General features: G+C 37.5%; 1 protein-coding gene across 1 annotated transcript in view; it reads left to right on the top strand.

The window, feature by feature from the left end:
• The window catches only part of fgfrl1a (fibroblast growth factor receptor like 1a), a 102,308-nt gene that overhangs the window by 68,659 nt on the left and 16,985 nt on the right, over positions 1-16,664 (top strand). Inside the window, exon 4 of the mRNA XM_079839804.1 lies at positions 15,243-15,320. Within this exon, the coding sequence (XP_079695930.1) occupies positions 15,243-15,320 (78 nt within the window). The remainder of the gene's footprint in view (positions 1-15,242; positions 15,321-16,664) is intronic.

The raw sequence follows: 16,664 nt of genomic DNA, 5'->3' as shown, positions 1-16,664 counted from the left end.
TTATCTCTCCCAGCATGCCACAGTGGAGGCTTTCTTGTTGCTAAAAGCTTGTTCTGTAAGGAGTAACAATGAATGCTTCTTTGAATGGGCTGTACGCTCGTCTTAGCTAGTCCTCCTACAGCTCATGCCATAACCATCCCACATAGTTCAGCAGTCCATCCATACCGATAGAAAGCTGAACTTTTTTCGGCTTTCATATTCCGTGGCATATAAATGAAGTGTGAACATGATATAAAGCAGACGCTGAATGCAGACACGAGGAGAATGTGCTGTCTAACTGGTGTGGCGTGCTGAGGCTGGCAAAGAGTGAATCAGTTACTACAGATACACTGAAGTACAAAACACACATTTAATGCATTGTTTCTAAAATTATATTAGTAATGTGTGTAATAATATTATTAAAGTTCATTTAGAATAGGGACATAGCAGAAATACTGTTTACCACAATGCAGTGCACTTGACGTCCTCTTCCATTTCATTAGTGATGATTGAACCAAATGTGATTTTTTTTTTTAATCAACTCTCCAGATGCTGTTATATAAAATGTTATACAACAGTTCTTTCAGTTTCTCGAATCTGATTGGCTCAGAGTCTTTTCCAGCTGTGCGATATTCACATAGTAATGACACTCAAACCGTTTCACTGTTTGTATCACTCCGTTTGCGGCGACTGTCATGCAAATTCACCATAAGTTTTCAAAATTATTGTTGTTGTGTCACGTTATGTAGTTTTAACAGTTTTTTAGGCGAGAATGTAGTTATTTAGACCTCAAATATGTGACTCATAAATAAACATGGAACCTATTTTACAATGTGTAAAATAGACAGAGAACGGCTTCACCTCGGCCAGTCCTTCGGGAATTTGCCGCTGGCTCTTACTGTATGTATATAGCGGTTAAACATTGTTCAATAAATATTATTTTATATAAATAATATGCTGTATTTGGTATTGCGAAAGGGTCCGTCAGTGATTGTGATTTTGACTTCAGTGACAATTGCATTATTAAACCACTAGATGGTGGCAAAGACCGTCTTTATGAGTGACGGGTTCTAAACAAGGACGTTTTAGCGCTGTCTTTGGAAATCTTTTACACCGACCTGAAGAATGAATGCTATAACAGATGCAGGTAATTTAGTCGATCTCTCTCTCTCTCTCTCTCTCTCTCTCTCTCTCTCTCTCTCTCTCTCTCTCTCTCTCTCTCTCTCTCTCTCTCTCTCTCTCTCTCTCTCTCTCTTTTTCTCTCTCTCTTTTTCTCTCTCTCTCTCATAATACTCTACTCTACATAATACAATAAGCTTAACGTTCCTCAACTCAACGGAACTCAACTCAACCTCAAAAACTCAACGTTCCTCAACGTAAACATGAGAATTCATTTGGGGAATATCAAACAAGCAATCTTTAGTCTTAGACAGATCAGAGAATGCGTTTTTGCAGTGAGAGGTGCCTTTTTTTAATATATTTCTGTTGGCAGAGAGCGTTATGCGCGCTGCTTATGCCCCGGGCGTCTCGCGTTTTAGAAGGAGCGTTCTGAGCGCCTGAAGTTGAAAAAAAATAAACTCTGAGCGGAAAAGCGCCCGATGTCATCGTGTTTTTTTTCTATTGTCCAATCGAATGAATGGAGAGGCGGGCCTTCTGTTGTGGTGACCATTACCTTGATGAGACTGACAGGACAGCTGGTTCGGGGTTTCCTAGCAACATAAAAAAAACGCAGCGCACTGTAATTATCTAAATTGAAAAGCATCGACCAATAAAAGGCAGTGCAGTGCTCCTGGCGTTTTCGAACCTGAAAAACGCATTCTTGTTCAATAAATATTATTTTATATAAATAATATGCTGTATTTGTTATTGAGAAAGGGTCCGTTGGTGATTGTGATTTCGACAATTACATTATTAAACCACTAGATGGTGGCAAAGAACGTCTTTATGAGTGACTGGTTGTAAACAAGGATGTTTTAGCGCTGTCTTTGGAAATCTTTTAAAAAGACAAAAATATTGCTTTCCTCAGCGGTCATTCAAACTGATTTTTTATAATGGATATTATGGACATCGACCTGAAAAATGAATGCTATATCAGATGCAGGTAATACACTCGTTTAGTCGATCTCTCTCTCATAATACTCTACTCTCAGTGTTGGGCATGTTAGTAATTAGTTACAGTTACTAGTTACTTCTTTTAAAAGTAATTAGTTACTTGGAAAAGTAACTTTTAAGTAACTTTTAAGTTACTTTTATGTCTGCTTTTTAAATGTAAATATGAACAGTACTGAACAGTCAAACACAATAAACATAATTTTTCATTCAACATTTCAGGCGAAACTGGACAAGTGTAAATGCATCTGGTTGTTTAAACCAGTGTTTCCCAACCTTTTTTCGGTCATGGCACCCTTTGAAAATGTTCTCCATTTTGTGGCACCCCCTATCATACGTTACGCTAGGGGTGTAACGGTACAGATTGCTCACGGTTGGGTTTGTATCACGGTTTTAGGTTCACGGTTTCGGTACGGTTCAGTATTTGCTATGTTCAGGGAAAAAAGGGACTAATGTCAAATAAAAAATAAAAAAACTAATAAGAACAAATATTTTAAATACAAGCAGCAGCACAAATAAATACTGTTGAGTAAAGATACTAATAAAATAAACTATGCTTTTCAGGTTTTTCAGGTATGTCTAACATTAGTTTTCAGATACAGAAATTGATTGAATGTAAAATAGCATTGCATATTGAGTGTATAAATTAAAGATTAATCCTATTAAACTTACAAAAGCTATTCAATCAAGAGCAGTGAGTGATGTCCTTGCCTTTTGTTGTTTGACATTAAACAGACAGCAGTAAAGGCTACTGCCCCTTTAAGACCTAAAGCATGGATATGCGTCATCTTTCTCGACTGTATAAAGTTTACTTAAGGCATATACAGACTATGTCTGCTAGAATACTCATCAAGATGGACATGTTGACATACTTTTTGTGTGAGTTTGTCCGTTCAAGAACAAGACTTGAAAGAGAACTCAATATTTGCGCGCTGTGAGACGTGTATGCTGAGTGCACAGAGACAAATTTTCTCACAGTGCGCGAGTCTTCTCATTCGCGTCTTCTGGCACTACACCCGGGTGATGACGGCGAAAATTACTGGTCATATTCGAACATACGGCAGCACTCGCATGCATTGAACAAAGTTTACAAAGAGATCATTATTTGAAAAATGTGAAAACATTTTTTTTTATATATATTTGAAGGACTTTTACACGGCACCCCTGCTCTCATCACACGGCACCCCGGTTGGGAAACACTGGTTTAAACCACATATGTAAATTTCACTCCTGGAAAATTGTTAAAAATAAACGTGTTAGAGGTTCTAACTTGTAGTCAAATTTAAAGGCGCTACTGCAACACGCATCACCGCAAATGAGTAGCAAGCCAACACGCAAACTGCCGCAAGTGAAGTAAGTCTCAGATGCTCAAAAACACAATCATCTTCATTAAAACTAATGAGACTAAATGATCTCACCAGTGCTTAGGTCGCTCTTTCTCATATTGAGGTCTTTGATCTTGAAATAAGCTGAAGAATAAAATGCAGCTCATATCTGTTGCTTTCATTGACGTGAACTCCATTAAATGTGCATATAGCTTGGGAATTGAAGATCGGATTTATATTCATTTTGCGGAGAGGTAAGACAACCTGCATGTTTTTTTGTGTAGCCCGTTTCATATGCAAGCACCTACGATCAGCCTACCTCAACTTATCAAAAATGCCTTTTTACTGTGTTGGTGGTGGTGGTGGTAATGGTGGTAGTAGGCTAAACGGTTAAACTATTTTATCATAGGGAAGGCAAGTCAATTGTTGTTTTGAGAGGCTAAAGCGTTGGGTTAACTCACTGTCGGCCGCTTAGTCGTCACTTTAAAAAATAAAAATTTAATTTAACAAACCAAAAAATGTACTTAATAAAGAAACTAAATAAAATATAACTACTTTGACATTAAAAACAAAACTGAACTATTTCAATGGCTGCAACAATGTGTAACAGGGAGGATAACAACAACAAAAAAACACAGGCTCCAGTCAGACTCGGGCCAAGAATTTTGATAAGCTGTCAGACATGGGCTGGGCTAGGGCCTAGATTTGAGCTTATTGTCTGCGTTCTTGCGTAAATTTTTCACAAAAGAGAGTAACGTGAGTAACAAACTCATTTAAATTTCAGTAATTGTAATTGCGTTACTTGTTTTAGAATTAGCAACGGAGGCTTGGGCTCGACTTGAGATTTGAATCTGTGGCGGAAGGAAGTGTTGCATAAAAGAGGGTTTTAAGACACTCTGTTGTTGTTTCTGATTTATTTACACATTTTGACTTGTTGTATAAATGCAATATCACACTCGTAGCCGTGCAATATTAGCCTAGAAATCTAGACGATTAGTGTGTTAGTGTTTTTATCCTTATCCTGCCCTTAATTCACTTTCCCTTCTGTGCATTTTTGCATGTCATGAGTGCATTCAGATTGCACACTGAGATGACTGGTGGACAAATCATGCTTTCTGTGGTTTAGAAAGTGCACTTGCTCACATTGCGATTTTATTAAGATTTTGATTAATCTCCTAATTATTACTACTATTTATTTATGTAAATTTATGTAAAAAGTTTATATTTGCAAACCATTTTTCTTCCATGTTTCCAGGTGAAACAGGATTATTTGATTTTGATTATCTGAATTGACTCCCAAAAGTTACACACACTTTAATGAAAAATTCAAAATAACACATTTTAGAGATTTTTATGTTTTTTATTTTAAATGTTTTTAAGTTCACAATCATGTTTCCAGCCAGGGCACAAGCACCTTTTTGAGCTCTGTTTGTTCTCTTTATCTATCACAGATGGCCGCAATTACCACTGAGCCCACCAATCGTATGCCATCAAACTCCTGTTGTTACAAGCCGCTCTAGAGCTCTGCACACATTTACAGTTTGAACAAATATCCATCGTGACACACAAGCACGCACAGAAATTGAGGTTTCAGTTTGCTCTTGACATTGTGAAGTAATCACAGAAAGTGTGGAAGATTTGTTAGTTCAGACCTTAGTTTCCAAACATTCTCTCATTTGCTCAAATGTTTTAGCTTGACAGATCTGATTATCTGGTTTTGTGCAGAGAGAGCAAATAAACCACAATTGAACTGTTTCAAGTATTTCTTTCATAGTGTTCAGTTACAGTGTTTGTGCAACTGCATTGCTTTTAATCCAAAGCATTATGAATAATGGCAAAGTACGTTGGACAATGTACAAATTACTTATGACAGTTCCACAGTTTTCTTGTTTTAAATGGGTAAAATTACTTCAGTAATATACTTGGAGATATATATATATATGGATTAAAATATCCAAAAACCACTAGAACAATGTTATACATTTTGTTGACTTGTGTACTTGCATTATCCCAAATGTTTCAAAGAATGTTTAAATCCTGAGAAATAAGCATTTTTAACCAGGACGCGGACCGTGTCCGTGCGTAGCCTATCAGTGACATCATACCCGCGTTACCCTTGAATTCCGGGTATACCGGGTGTTTTATTTGATAGAAACCATGAAAACATCAAAACTTTAATATACTATGTGTTTTATTAGACAGGTGAGCAACTGTTTGGATACATTCATCGACAGAAAACAAATCATTATATAGCTCAACACAGTCTTATTGTTTAAATCTGGTTTTCTTGATTTACCACGAGTACCATGTTTTACCATGCCTAATATTGATCTAGCTCACTGCAGTGTGAAAAATGTATCATAGTAGCCGCCAAGCGAACGCACAGAGTAACGTTAGTACATAACTTTCAATACACTCAAATAATGTATTTAATATGATAAACCCACATACGCATGAGCGGAAGAGACAACTGCGGCAGAATAAAAGCTCTGAGAAATCAAGGCGTCATTAAGCTAAGCGGCCTCTAACGGCGAAAAATTACATATTGTGACTATTATTTGTGGGAAATTTGTACTTGACTACATTTAAAACGGAAGACTTGCACTTATAAAGTATACATTTTAAAGGCATTTCAAATGTGATCTTTCCTCACAAAAACAAACAAACACACACACACTATAATCTTAGTTAGCAAGCTAATTAAAGGCACAATATGTTATTTCTGCCACTAGTCGCTTATTCAAACCAAAGGTGTAGCTTGATGACAAAGTGAATGAGCATGAGTTCATGGGAGTTGTCGTCTTCACCTTGGCTGATGGAAAGGAATCCGACGGACTTCATAGATCTTCATAGATGAGTTAGGCCATGTCCACACTAATACGTTTTCGTTTGAAACGCATCCTTTTCTCTCTGTTTTGGCCTTCCGTCCACACTGAGACAGCATTTTTATTCACAAAAAAGTGAATAAAAGTTCCAAAGTGGATACATTTAAAAACGCTGTTTTTCGCATTGTAGTGTGGACTGTGAAGACGGAGGTATTTGAAAACGATGATGCATGTTTAGTCATGTGACGCATATTGTACCAATAGATTTGTATGTTTATACCGCTATTGTGCTAGTTATGTGCCATTCATTTTCACACAGTTGCTAAAATATGTTACTTTGCACACTTCATATCACACCTGCAAGGATGACAGAAAATGTACTCACATTTGCTGTCCTGCGGTGAAACATGAGATGAGTTGCATTTTAGACCAAACATAATAATGGCGAGTAAGTGCGACCTGGACGCATTAGTGAATGGTGAGATATTTTGCTAAATAAAATTATCCTGCCAGAATAATTGCGTGATAACTTTATGATGTCTGACGTCTGTATCATCTCTGTGAGCTTTTATGGGGTTTTACTCCATAAAAGTAAAAGGCGCAGTAAGGTGAATTTGGCGTTTTCTGACGTTTCAGTGGGGATGAGAAACTTTTGGAAAACCGTAGTTTGGACGGAGAGCGTTTTGAAATGAAAACTCAGTTTTCAAATCTATCCGGATGAATGCCTAAATGATCAGAAGCCGAGGCAGCTGGAGCGAATGCTAATGAGAGACACCTACTTTTATTATGCTTCCGCTCTTTTCGTTGCGTGTGTGGGGTAACGCAGTGCTGTTTTACATTATTAAAAAAACAATAATTCTAAATACATTTGAGTGTGATGAAAGATATGTTATAACATTACTCTGTGCGTTTTCTCAGTGGCTGGTATGAGACACTTTTTGCACTGATCTAGATCGATATTAGAATATCATATTAATATTAAAACTGGATGATACTAAATGATTTAAAATAAATTGTAAATTTCCAAACAGTTGCTCACCTGTTTAATAATATATTAAAGTATCTTTAGTGATTCCATGGTACGCGTATATGATGTCATTGACAGGCAACACAATGACAGAGCTGTGACGTGGTTAAAATATCTGATTTCTCTGGATTTAAACATTGTTAGAAATGTTTGGTATAATGTAAGTACACAAGTCAACTAAATATAGTATAACATTGTTCTAGTGGTTTTTGGATATATTAATCAAAAAATCTTACATATTGTGCCTTTATATCATAACTTTCACTAAAATCCAAAGAAATTAATTTCAAGACAAAAGTTTCACTTTGTTGTGCATTAGAGATTTACAATGTCTGGACACTCATAACATTTTGATTTCTGAAATTAATGTAAAAATGTATCCTTAAACTTAAAACTTGATGTGGAAACCCCTTTTCAAGATTTTATTTTAGGGTATAGTTGAGTGTAATTTTGACAACCGTTTTTATAGCACACCAGAAGGTTTTATGGATTTAGTCAGTGAACAGAGATTGTCTTGTTATTTATATTTCTGTCATATATTTAATTCCACAGATTGTCCAGGTCTTCCTTGACATTTTCCTTTCGTAATGTGAATTCAGCTGGTATTCATGAAAGCCCTTAGGGTAGACACAGTTTCATCAAGGCTCTTCGCTTTTCCCTCTGCTCTGCTCCGGTAATCCTTAAAAGAGAAACGGAAACACTTAATGCAGGGTCAGTCCTCAGCTCCGGGAAAGAAGGCATTTCTAAATCTGCCTGGTGCTCCACAGCTGAAGAACGGATTCAGCCGCAGGATTGTTTGGGATTGTGCCAAAGTAGGAATGATTGTAGGTGATCAGGCGGACTCAGAAGTTGACGTTTGGAACAGGTCAACGTTGAAGCCGCTAGAGCAAATCAGAGAATGATCTCAACAGTCTTTGTACCTTCTGGAAACTCCAGATGCTGTTATGTAATTGTTTAACCATTTGTGACTAATAAATTCAAATATTAGTTTATATAAAACATAAAAAAATTATTTCCATGCGTTAACGACATCCCTATATTAGGGCTGTCGTTAATGCATGTGATTAATCGTTAACGTATGCAAATAATTTTTTACGTTTAACGTGTTAAAAATATTTAACGCAATTAACACAGCATCTATTTTTTACCATTATTCTTTGGCCAACGTTACATTATATGATTAAGCTCATATTCATGCAAATGCTTTTAAACCATTCAAGCGCAATAAGGCAAAAGAGAATGCAGTGCATTACTGCCGCGCATCTGTGAATCTCCTGTCTATGTGACACACTCATATGCACAGAAAGCCGCTTCAGACAGTGCTTGAGGGGTCAAAATTATGCCAAAATGCCAGTTTTGTTGAGTATACTCGGAAGCACTGTCTTTAATTAGTTAAATGAAGTCTTAAATGAACGTAAAGAGTTGTGAGAAGAGTGTGCCAGATCCGGGTCATGTGCGTCAGGTCTTAAAATGGCAGCAGCCTAATGTCATACTGTCATTAATGCTAATCAAAGATGTGATACTGTCATTAATGTTAATCAAAGAACAAAAGACAAAGAGTGAATAACTGAATAACTTTTGCAGCTTTAATAAGGATTAATCTATATTTAATTTATTAAGTGAAGACTGCAAAGTGTTTGAAAGCTTTATTTAATTTATTTATATCCTGTTAGACAGGATCAAAAACAATGAAAACAATAACCTTTTTTGCATTTTGACAGGGCAAGTAAAAAACTGGTCTGACTGGGCCAATAGAAATTTTTATGCCTGATATATTGAAGGGCAGGCAAATGTGACATTTATTATAATGGACTTATGTGAAGATTGTTTTGAGTTCACTTAAATTTAAAATATATAGCTTTCCATTATACTGTAATGGCTATAATTAATGGCTAAACTTGAGGGGGGAAAATCAATTTCAATAGACGTCAGAAGCAGTATTGGTATCAGTGATGCCTTTTTATAAAAAGTTGCCATTAAACAAATATTTAAAATATCTATATTAATTTGGAGATTAAATGTGAAATTATTACAATATAAAACATATTCAAAACTTTAATGTTAGGTGTGATTAATTGCGATTAATTACAGAAAAATATGTGGGTTTTTTTGGGGGGGTTTTTATCGATTGACTGCACTAACCCATTTTTTTTCTGTAAAGTAAACAGAGTGATAAAGACACACTTTTGGGAATAATGAATTGGAATAATGAATCATTTAAAATAAAACTTTTTATTTTTTGAAAGCAAACAGATTCCATTGTGATTTCATGTTCATAGATGCTAAGACCATAATACAGCTGCTTTAACATCAAGCTGTTCATGATGTTCAAATGAAAAAGTTAATGTTGAGCTAATGTTGGTGGAATTCAAAAGGTTCATTGATATAAAAACAGCGACGTTTGAGCCAGGTCACAGTTTTTCATATTGTGAAATATCCACAAGCAATGTTCTTTTACCCCCAAATACGCAGTGGCCAAAAGATACATTGGTGCGATCGAACATAAATATGCTCGGCAGGCAGTTAATCTGTCAACTTCTTAGTGTTATTCATTCTCGGGTTAGTCTGTAGTCAGTAATGTAGTAACGTCTCTGCTGTGACCACGGACCATAAATTTTCACAGTTTAGAGCTGGCTGTTAATATAGAGCTGTGTAGCAGTAGAGTTGGTAATGGTTTCCATAAGCCAGTGCTGGAATTCAGTAAATCAAAGCCAAGGTAAATCCTAAAAGCTAGCACCCATATTGTCTCTCCTGTCAAGATTTCACTCATGAGGGTTGTCTCCAAACCCTCTCCAGTTTCATAGCTGACTTCATCTAAAACGTAGAGGATGACAGCATAATTAGCAAGTTGTGTTCGGAAACAGTTTTGCTTTGAGCGAAGGTGGTTGCTTTGCTTCCAGAAAAACGTGGTGATTGTTCAACTTCATCGATGCAGCGATTCAGATTTTTTTGACAGCACTGGAGGTCATAAACCGAACATGCAAGCACAATAAATCTTGGACACCAGATGCTTTTTGCTACCCCTGAAAGGCATGGTACAGCCAAGTTGTCAGGATCCTGCCCTGACAGTCTTGTCTGTTTTGTCCTTGTTTAGTGTTTCTTTGTTTGTCTTGTGCTTGAGCACATGGCTGTGTTTGTTTGTGTGTGCCGCGTGTTCCTCTTGTCCCGCCTCCTTGTTTCCCTTTACCACGCCCCCTTGTTTAGTCCTTAGGCTTGTTTGAGATGAGCAAAATCTGCGCAGAACCGATCACCGGTGATCAGCAGGAGATGCATGCCGGTTAGAAATGTGTCCGAGGGCGGTCCGCCTTGCTCTGATGCCATGCCGACCTATGTCAAAAAACTCTCGCGAGCGAAAGGCGGATGTGTCGGATTCTGCAGTTGAGCGCAGTTGCTCTCCACCGACTGCGCTGAGCAAAAGCATGATGGGAAACGACTTGCTGGCGACACAGCTTAATGCTTATTGGTTTAAACAACCGTGATGTATGGTTCTTTTTAAAAATGTTTGATTTTAAAACTCTGATATCATGTTTTTATGTGTGAATATTCCCAAACTCTCTAACAAAGGCGATCTCTCTGTGGGTTATGTGATTGTTGTTATATTTATAAAACATATATATTTATATACAAACATGTATGAAGGCCTAATTAAAGTCAAAATGATTGATAAACACGTCTTTCGAATAGAAATAAATAACACAAACTTTGGGTGTCTTGTTCATAATATTTATTTTCATATAAAAGTAACAGAACTTAAATTACATCCAGTTTATCAGCAACAAAGCGCATGAGTGTGAATCCCGCGATATCCGCCTTTGATCTCGCAGGTGTCGGATCCACTACGAGAAGAGAGAACTGTCCGTCTTGCCTGCACTTTTTTCACTCCTCCCCTCACTGCAGCCGCCTAGTCTCGGCTGAACGGCAGGCGAGGTGAGGCGCATCTCAAACAAGCCTCTTGTCTAGCCCTCGTTTCACTAATTGTGCTCACCTGATCCTCATGTGCTCTGGTCCCTTTATATTGTGCTACTTTCCCTCATGCCCTTGCTGGTTCTTTGCATTTGTGTGCATTCGTTGTCTGGCTTAACTTGTCCTTGTGATAGCTGTTGATCTTGCCAAGTTATAGTTCTTAGCTTTATTTTCCCTAGCCTTATTTTTTTGGTTTTCTCTAGTTTTGATTTTGTTTCTTTCTAGTTTAGTGGTCTTATTTTTCTCTCTCTAGTTTCCTGCTAGGGTTTTGTTTTTAATTTTTCTTTGTTTCTAGTTCCAGTCTTTTATTTCTAGTATTCATTTAGCTCCTTGTTTGTTATAGTTTATTTTGCATTATATATTTATCTCTCATTTTCTTTTTAGATTTCTGATACTTAGTTTGCATTTTTCCCTATTCTTAGTTTTTATTTTTGCTCTTGTCTGTTATCTCTTGTTGTCTTGTCTTGTGTGTCTCTTGTGTTGGTTCCTGTCCTGAGTCTCCCTTGGCCACTGTCTCTTTATCCCTGGCAGTCAAGACTGGAGCTGATTCTGACATCATGAGAGGACATCAAGTCTCAGGTTCCTGGTGTTCCTGCCTGGGTTTTCCCCCCATCGCCCTGCCTGGTGTTGCCTCCCAAGCCATCCTCAGTGGTCATCCTCCCTGCCTGTGGTGTCTGTCCCCTGCCCTGCTGTTTGAACTCACACCTTGTCACTTCCTTGTTGTGCCCTGTCTAGAGTCTTGTTAATAAAGTCTTCATTGTTCACTCTGCATCTGGGTCCTCAGTTTCAGAAGTCCTGACACAAGTTGGATGTTTAATGCCTAGCAGCTCTCGCCAAAGTCCACCGAAACTCTTGCAAAAGAGGGTACCTGGTCCGCAACCTCACCAATGAACATTACATCTAGAAGGCCACAGCCTGGTGAAAACCCAGTGGAGCAGAGCCCTGCGCTCAGATTTCCTATGGAAAAAAGACCCTGTTTTCTACTGCAGTCTCCACTGCAGACATGAAAGCAAACATACTGAAGTCCTTTTGAGCTTGTTCGAAATTATGAACACGCCTAGATGGTCAACGTGTGAAATGCAGCACGCTACGGTGTCACTTTGCTTTAATGAAAGGGAAACAGGAGTTTGTTTGGTTTAGAAACCTGACATCCCTCATTCTTCCAAGTTTTGTTGACTTTCCACGAATCAAACTCGTTTTTTCCCTCAGACACCTTTATAGACATTGTGAAGTCTTGAAGTATGTGTGCATGGTTTATAAGCTGACAAAGCGCTATATGAAAGCGCTTTGAACTACATTCATGAATTATACTAACATGACAAACCTAAAGGTAATCCTGAAACCGCTGTTAAGGTGCCAATGAAAATGTACTGTATGCGCAATGGTTGCAATGAGCATGAGTCCGACATGAACAAATGAGCTATGTGTAGAGTGACCGTACTTGAGGGGCTCGGTGAAGGGTAAGAGCCATAGTAATTAAGCTGATAGCCCAGCAATTAGCTGTTTTCCTTTGCCCAGACTGGAACCTCTCCTGCAGGAGTGTTAAACTGTGTACACTCTCAGATCAAACCATCCCGCCGACAGCTTCAAAGAGCTGACAGGCCTGAAAATGCCAGTCATGTGCTGAACGGATGAGTTGGGGCTGTAACTAGAGCAGAAGGGCCACAGATTTCCAGCCATAGTTTTCACTCTTCACCACACGTGACTTTAAATGTTTGCCTTGAATTTTGAACAAATCTTCTCTGATGAGAAGCTTCAGTAGAACTTAAAAGGAAAAGTTCACACTAAAATGAAAATTAAGTCATTGTTTACTCACCCTGGTGTTGTTCTAATGCCGTATGCCCTTCTTTCTTTTATGAACCACAAAAGAAGATTTTTTTTTTTTAAACAAATGTCTCAAACATGCTCGTCCATACAGTATAATAGTGAATAGCGATTTTTTTTTTTTTAAAGATGCAAAATTATCACAGAATGATCCCATGCAACACATGCCATATATTCCAAGTGTTCTGGAGGTATACAATAGGGTTTGGTGAAAATAAACTGAAATTTAGTGTATTATGTAGCGAAATTCTTGACCTTGGCCACTGGTCTTCTCTGGACTTCTTCTTCTTACAACGTGCATATTCTTTTAGCGACATGCAGTTCTCTCCATCTCGCCCAGATAAGCACACAAGTTGAAATCAAGATCAACAAAAATGCGACAGGAAAAACAACCCATGTACCTTCTTCTCTGAAGTGAATGCATCTGTTGTGTTCGTTGTAACAAGAAGTTATTGCGTTTACATCTGTCAACTGTCATTCTGACTGTCATCAGACAGAGTTCTGGTCCAGTGATATTTGACTCGATGAAGAAAATGCACAAGTCTCACGAGCGTGCACATCGGCCAAGACCAACGTGCAAGAATTTAGTTTTTAGGTTGTTTTTCACCAAACCCTATTGAATTCCCCCAGAACATGGAATAAACTCCACATGTCACATTGGATACATCTGTGATACTTTTGCCTCTTTTTAAAAAAGCTTGATTGCTGGACATTATTCACTGCTATTATATTGAAGAGCACAAAATTACACAAAATGACTTATTTTCAATATAAAATGTGATTGTGGACTGGATTTTCTTTTACCTTTTATCACAGTCTTGGACATGTCAAAGATTAGAAACCACATTGGCTTTGATGCATTGTTAGTTTTTGTGCAGCATCAGATTTTAATTTTTTCTCCCTCATTTACTGTTTGTGGCTGTTTTTGCCCCATTGACTTCCATTATAACCACATTTTTTGATTGCAAAGCCATGACACCATATAATCATGCATTTTTGATTGTTGATGGTTTTCCCTGTTGGGAAGAGGTAAAATGTGTAATTTTTACAGTTAATAACCAGGTGGCACCAAAAAATTTAAATCTGATACTGCACAAAAACTAACAATGCATCAAAGCCAATGTTGTTTCTAATCTTTGACATGTCCAAGACTGTGATAAAAGGTTAAAAAAAATCCAGTCCACAATCAAATTTTATATTGAAAATAGTAGTAATAATAGTTTCCCCCCCCAAATCAGTGACATCATTTATGAACTTGGCAATTAAAGAGTTAAAATCCTGTTGTTGTTTTTTTTTAACATTTAGTAGTTTTGATCAAGACTGAGGTTGATTCATAGATTTATGCAAAAAAAAATTGAAAATTTGTTTTATCTGATACATTTTTAAAGCAGTTTAATTTAGTGGATGTTTTCGTCCACGAACATAACGAAAGGGTAGTGAATTTGAACAATGCACAAGGGTTAAGATTTTAGTAAATTGAAAACCCAAGCGAATCTTTGCCTTTGCCTTTCTTCTGTTTTTAAAGGTTTTTGTTCCTCAAATGTATTGTAACATCTTCAGCTTTTGTAATCAATGTAATTAATTTGTTAATGTCCATAAATTTGCACCTTTGTAAACTTTTTGTGTGAATGCTGATGATATCTCAGTGTACATGTACATGAGTTTTGCATGTTGCTGTGCTTTAAAATGCCAGCATTTTGAAAAGAATCTTGTCGGCTTGTTTATAGCTAGTTAACTTGAATAAGAACACATCCAGATTAATGACAGAAACATCTGAAGGAAACTATATCACCCCCTTGAGTACTGATGCTTGTTACCACCCCAGCCATGCAAGAGTGCACCGTAAGCATGTTCAGCAAGACTGCATCCCTGCAATGTGATGGCCATATCTACTTTAGCATACTTGAGTAAACCATGTTTCTGGCCTTATTCTGACACTCGATATTTGTCGATATTTGAAGTCTTTAAGCTACAGTATCATGTTTGCACTCGAGTCAGCTGGTCAGGAGACAGTTTTATATTTTGGTTTAGGTGGTTGAAGGATTGCAGTGATTTGACGGAAGAATTATAGTAATCTTATTGAACACAAATATGTGTGCCAATCTCAGAGTTCATTGTCATATTCATCAAAGTATCAGAGATGCATGCGGCTATTTTTATATGTAAATACTCAATTCTTTTTCTCTCTAGATGACTCCAGTGCTGGGAGGGAAGGTGCCAGACCAGCTGGTGAAACCGAGTACTCCACTGACCTGACAGGAAAACTGGGTAAGGTGCTACAGTTCTCTGATCCCCTTTGATCTCCTTCATTCGTGGTATTTATAATTGCTGCGCAGGAAGTCAACGGAAATATTCACTGCAGCTGCCAAGATGTTTCATACGCTGCTTTTCATGAATTGTAACTTTATGTTTTACATTGTATTAGAAAATTAGAAACATGAAAAACTAGAACTTTGAAACATTTTGGTGGGCTGAGCTCTTCTATTTCCTATTTGTCAAGTCAACTTTATTTATATAGCGCTTTTTACAATGCAGATTGTTTCAAAGCAGCTTCACGGTGTTAAACAGGAAAATAATGCAGCAGAATTTTATTCAGCCGTACAGCCGCTCCGGAGAAAACGGTGATGTCATCTAGCTCATTTAAATTATCATACAGTAACAATGTGAGCATTAGATTAGTAATTCGATCAGTAATTTAGTTTATATGGTTAATTTAGTTTGCTATTAGATTTATTTGGATATTTAGTTGAAAAATTGTTTTTCTAAATTTAGTATTTGTCTTCTATTTGTCTTTGAAAAGGTCATAAAGCAGTGATCTGTAGCAATGACAGCATTTGTGGTAACATAGCAGCACTGGTGTTTTCTTGTAGTATAGTAGCAGTGACATTTTCTTGTAGCATTTCAGCACTGCTGTTTTCTTGTAGTATAGGAGTGGTAACATTTTCTTGTAGCATTTCAGTGCTGCTGTTTTCTTGTAGTTTAAAAGCGGTGACATTTTCTTGTAGCGTAGCAGCGATGGTATTTTCTTGTAGTGACATTTTCTTGTAGTTTAGAAGTGGTGGCGTTTTATAGTAATGTAGCAGCACTGCTTTTGTCTTGATACTACAAGTAATATACTTATTAGTGGTGATGTTTTCTTGTAGCGGTGACATTTTCTAATAACAGCAGCGCTGGTGTTTTCTTGTAGTATAGTAGCGGTGACATTTTATAGTGACAGAAGCATTGCTATTTTCTTGTAGTATAGTGATGTTTTATAGGAACATAGCAGCTGACGTTTTCTTCTATTATAGTGGGCAGTGACATTTTCTTGTAGCATAGTAGTGGTGACCAACTGAATGGAAACTGAGCCTGTCACCAAGTTTTTGGACAGAATGCACACAGTCTGTCACCCCTATTTTTCCCAATCAAACCCCGTCTCCAAGCTGGCACACATGTGGCTGAATCTTCCCAGAACTGACAGGTAGCCCTGTGGTCTGGGATTGGACGGTCCCCACACTATTTCCCATGGCCCACTACTCCCTGGAGTCACACACTCCTACCTCTGGAGCCCAGTGTTTGCTTTGATAATTGCGTTTGACAAGCCAAAGAGCAGGCTATTTATGTGAAGTGTGA

Source organism: Gobio gobio (genome assembly GCF_949357685.1).
Source record: "Gobio gobio genome assembly, chromosome: 16".
NCBI classification, from domain to species: domain Eukaryota; kingdom Metazoa; phylum Chordata; class Actinopteri; order Cypriniformes; family Gobionidae; genus Gobio; species Gobio gobio.
Note: the sequence above shows the minus strand (reverse complement) of the source record. Positions and strands in the feature narration are given on the sequence as shown.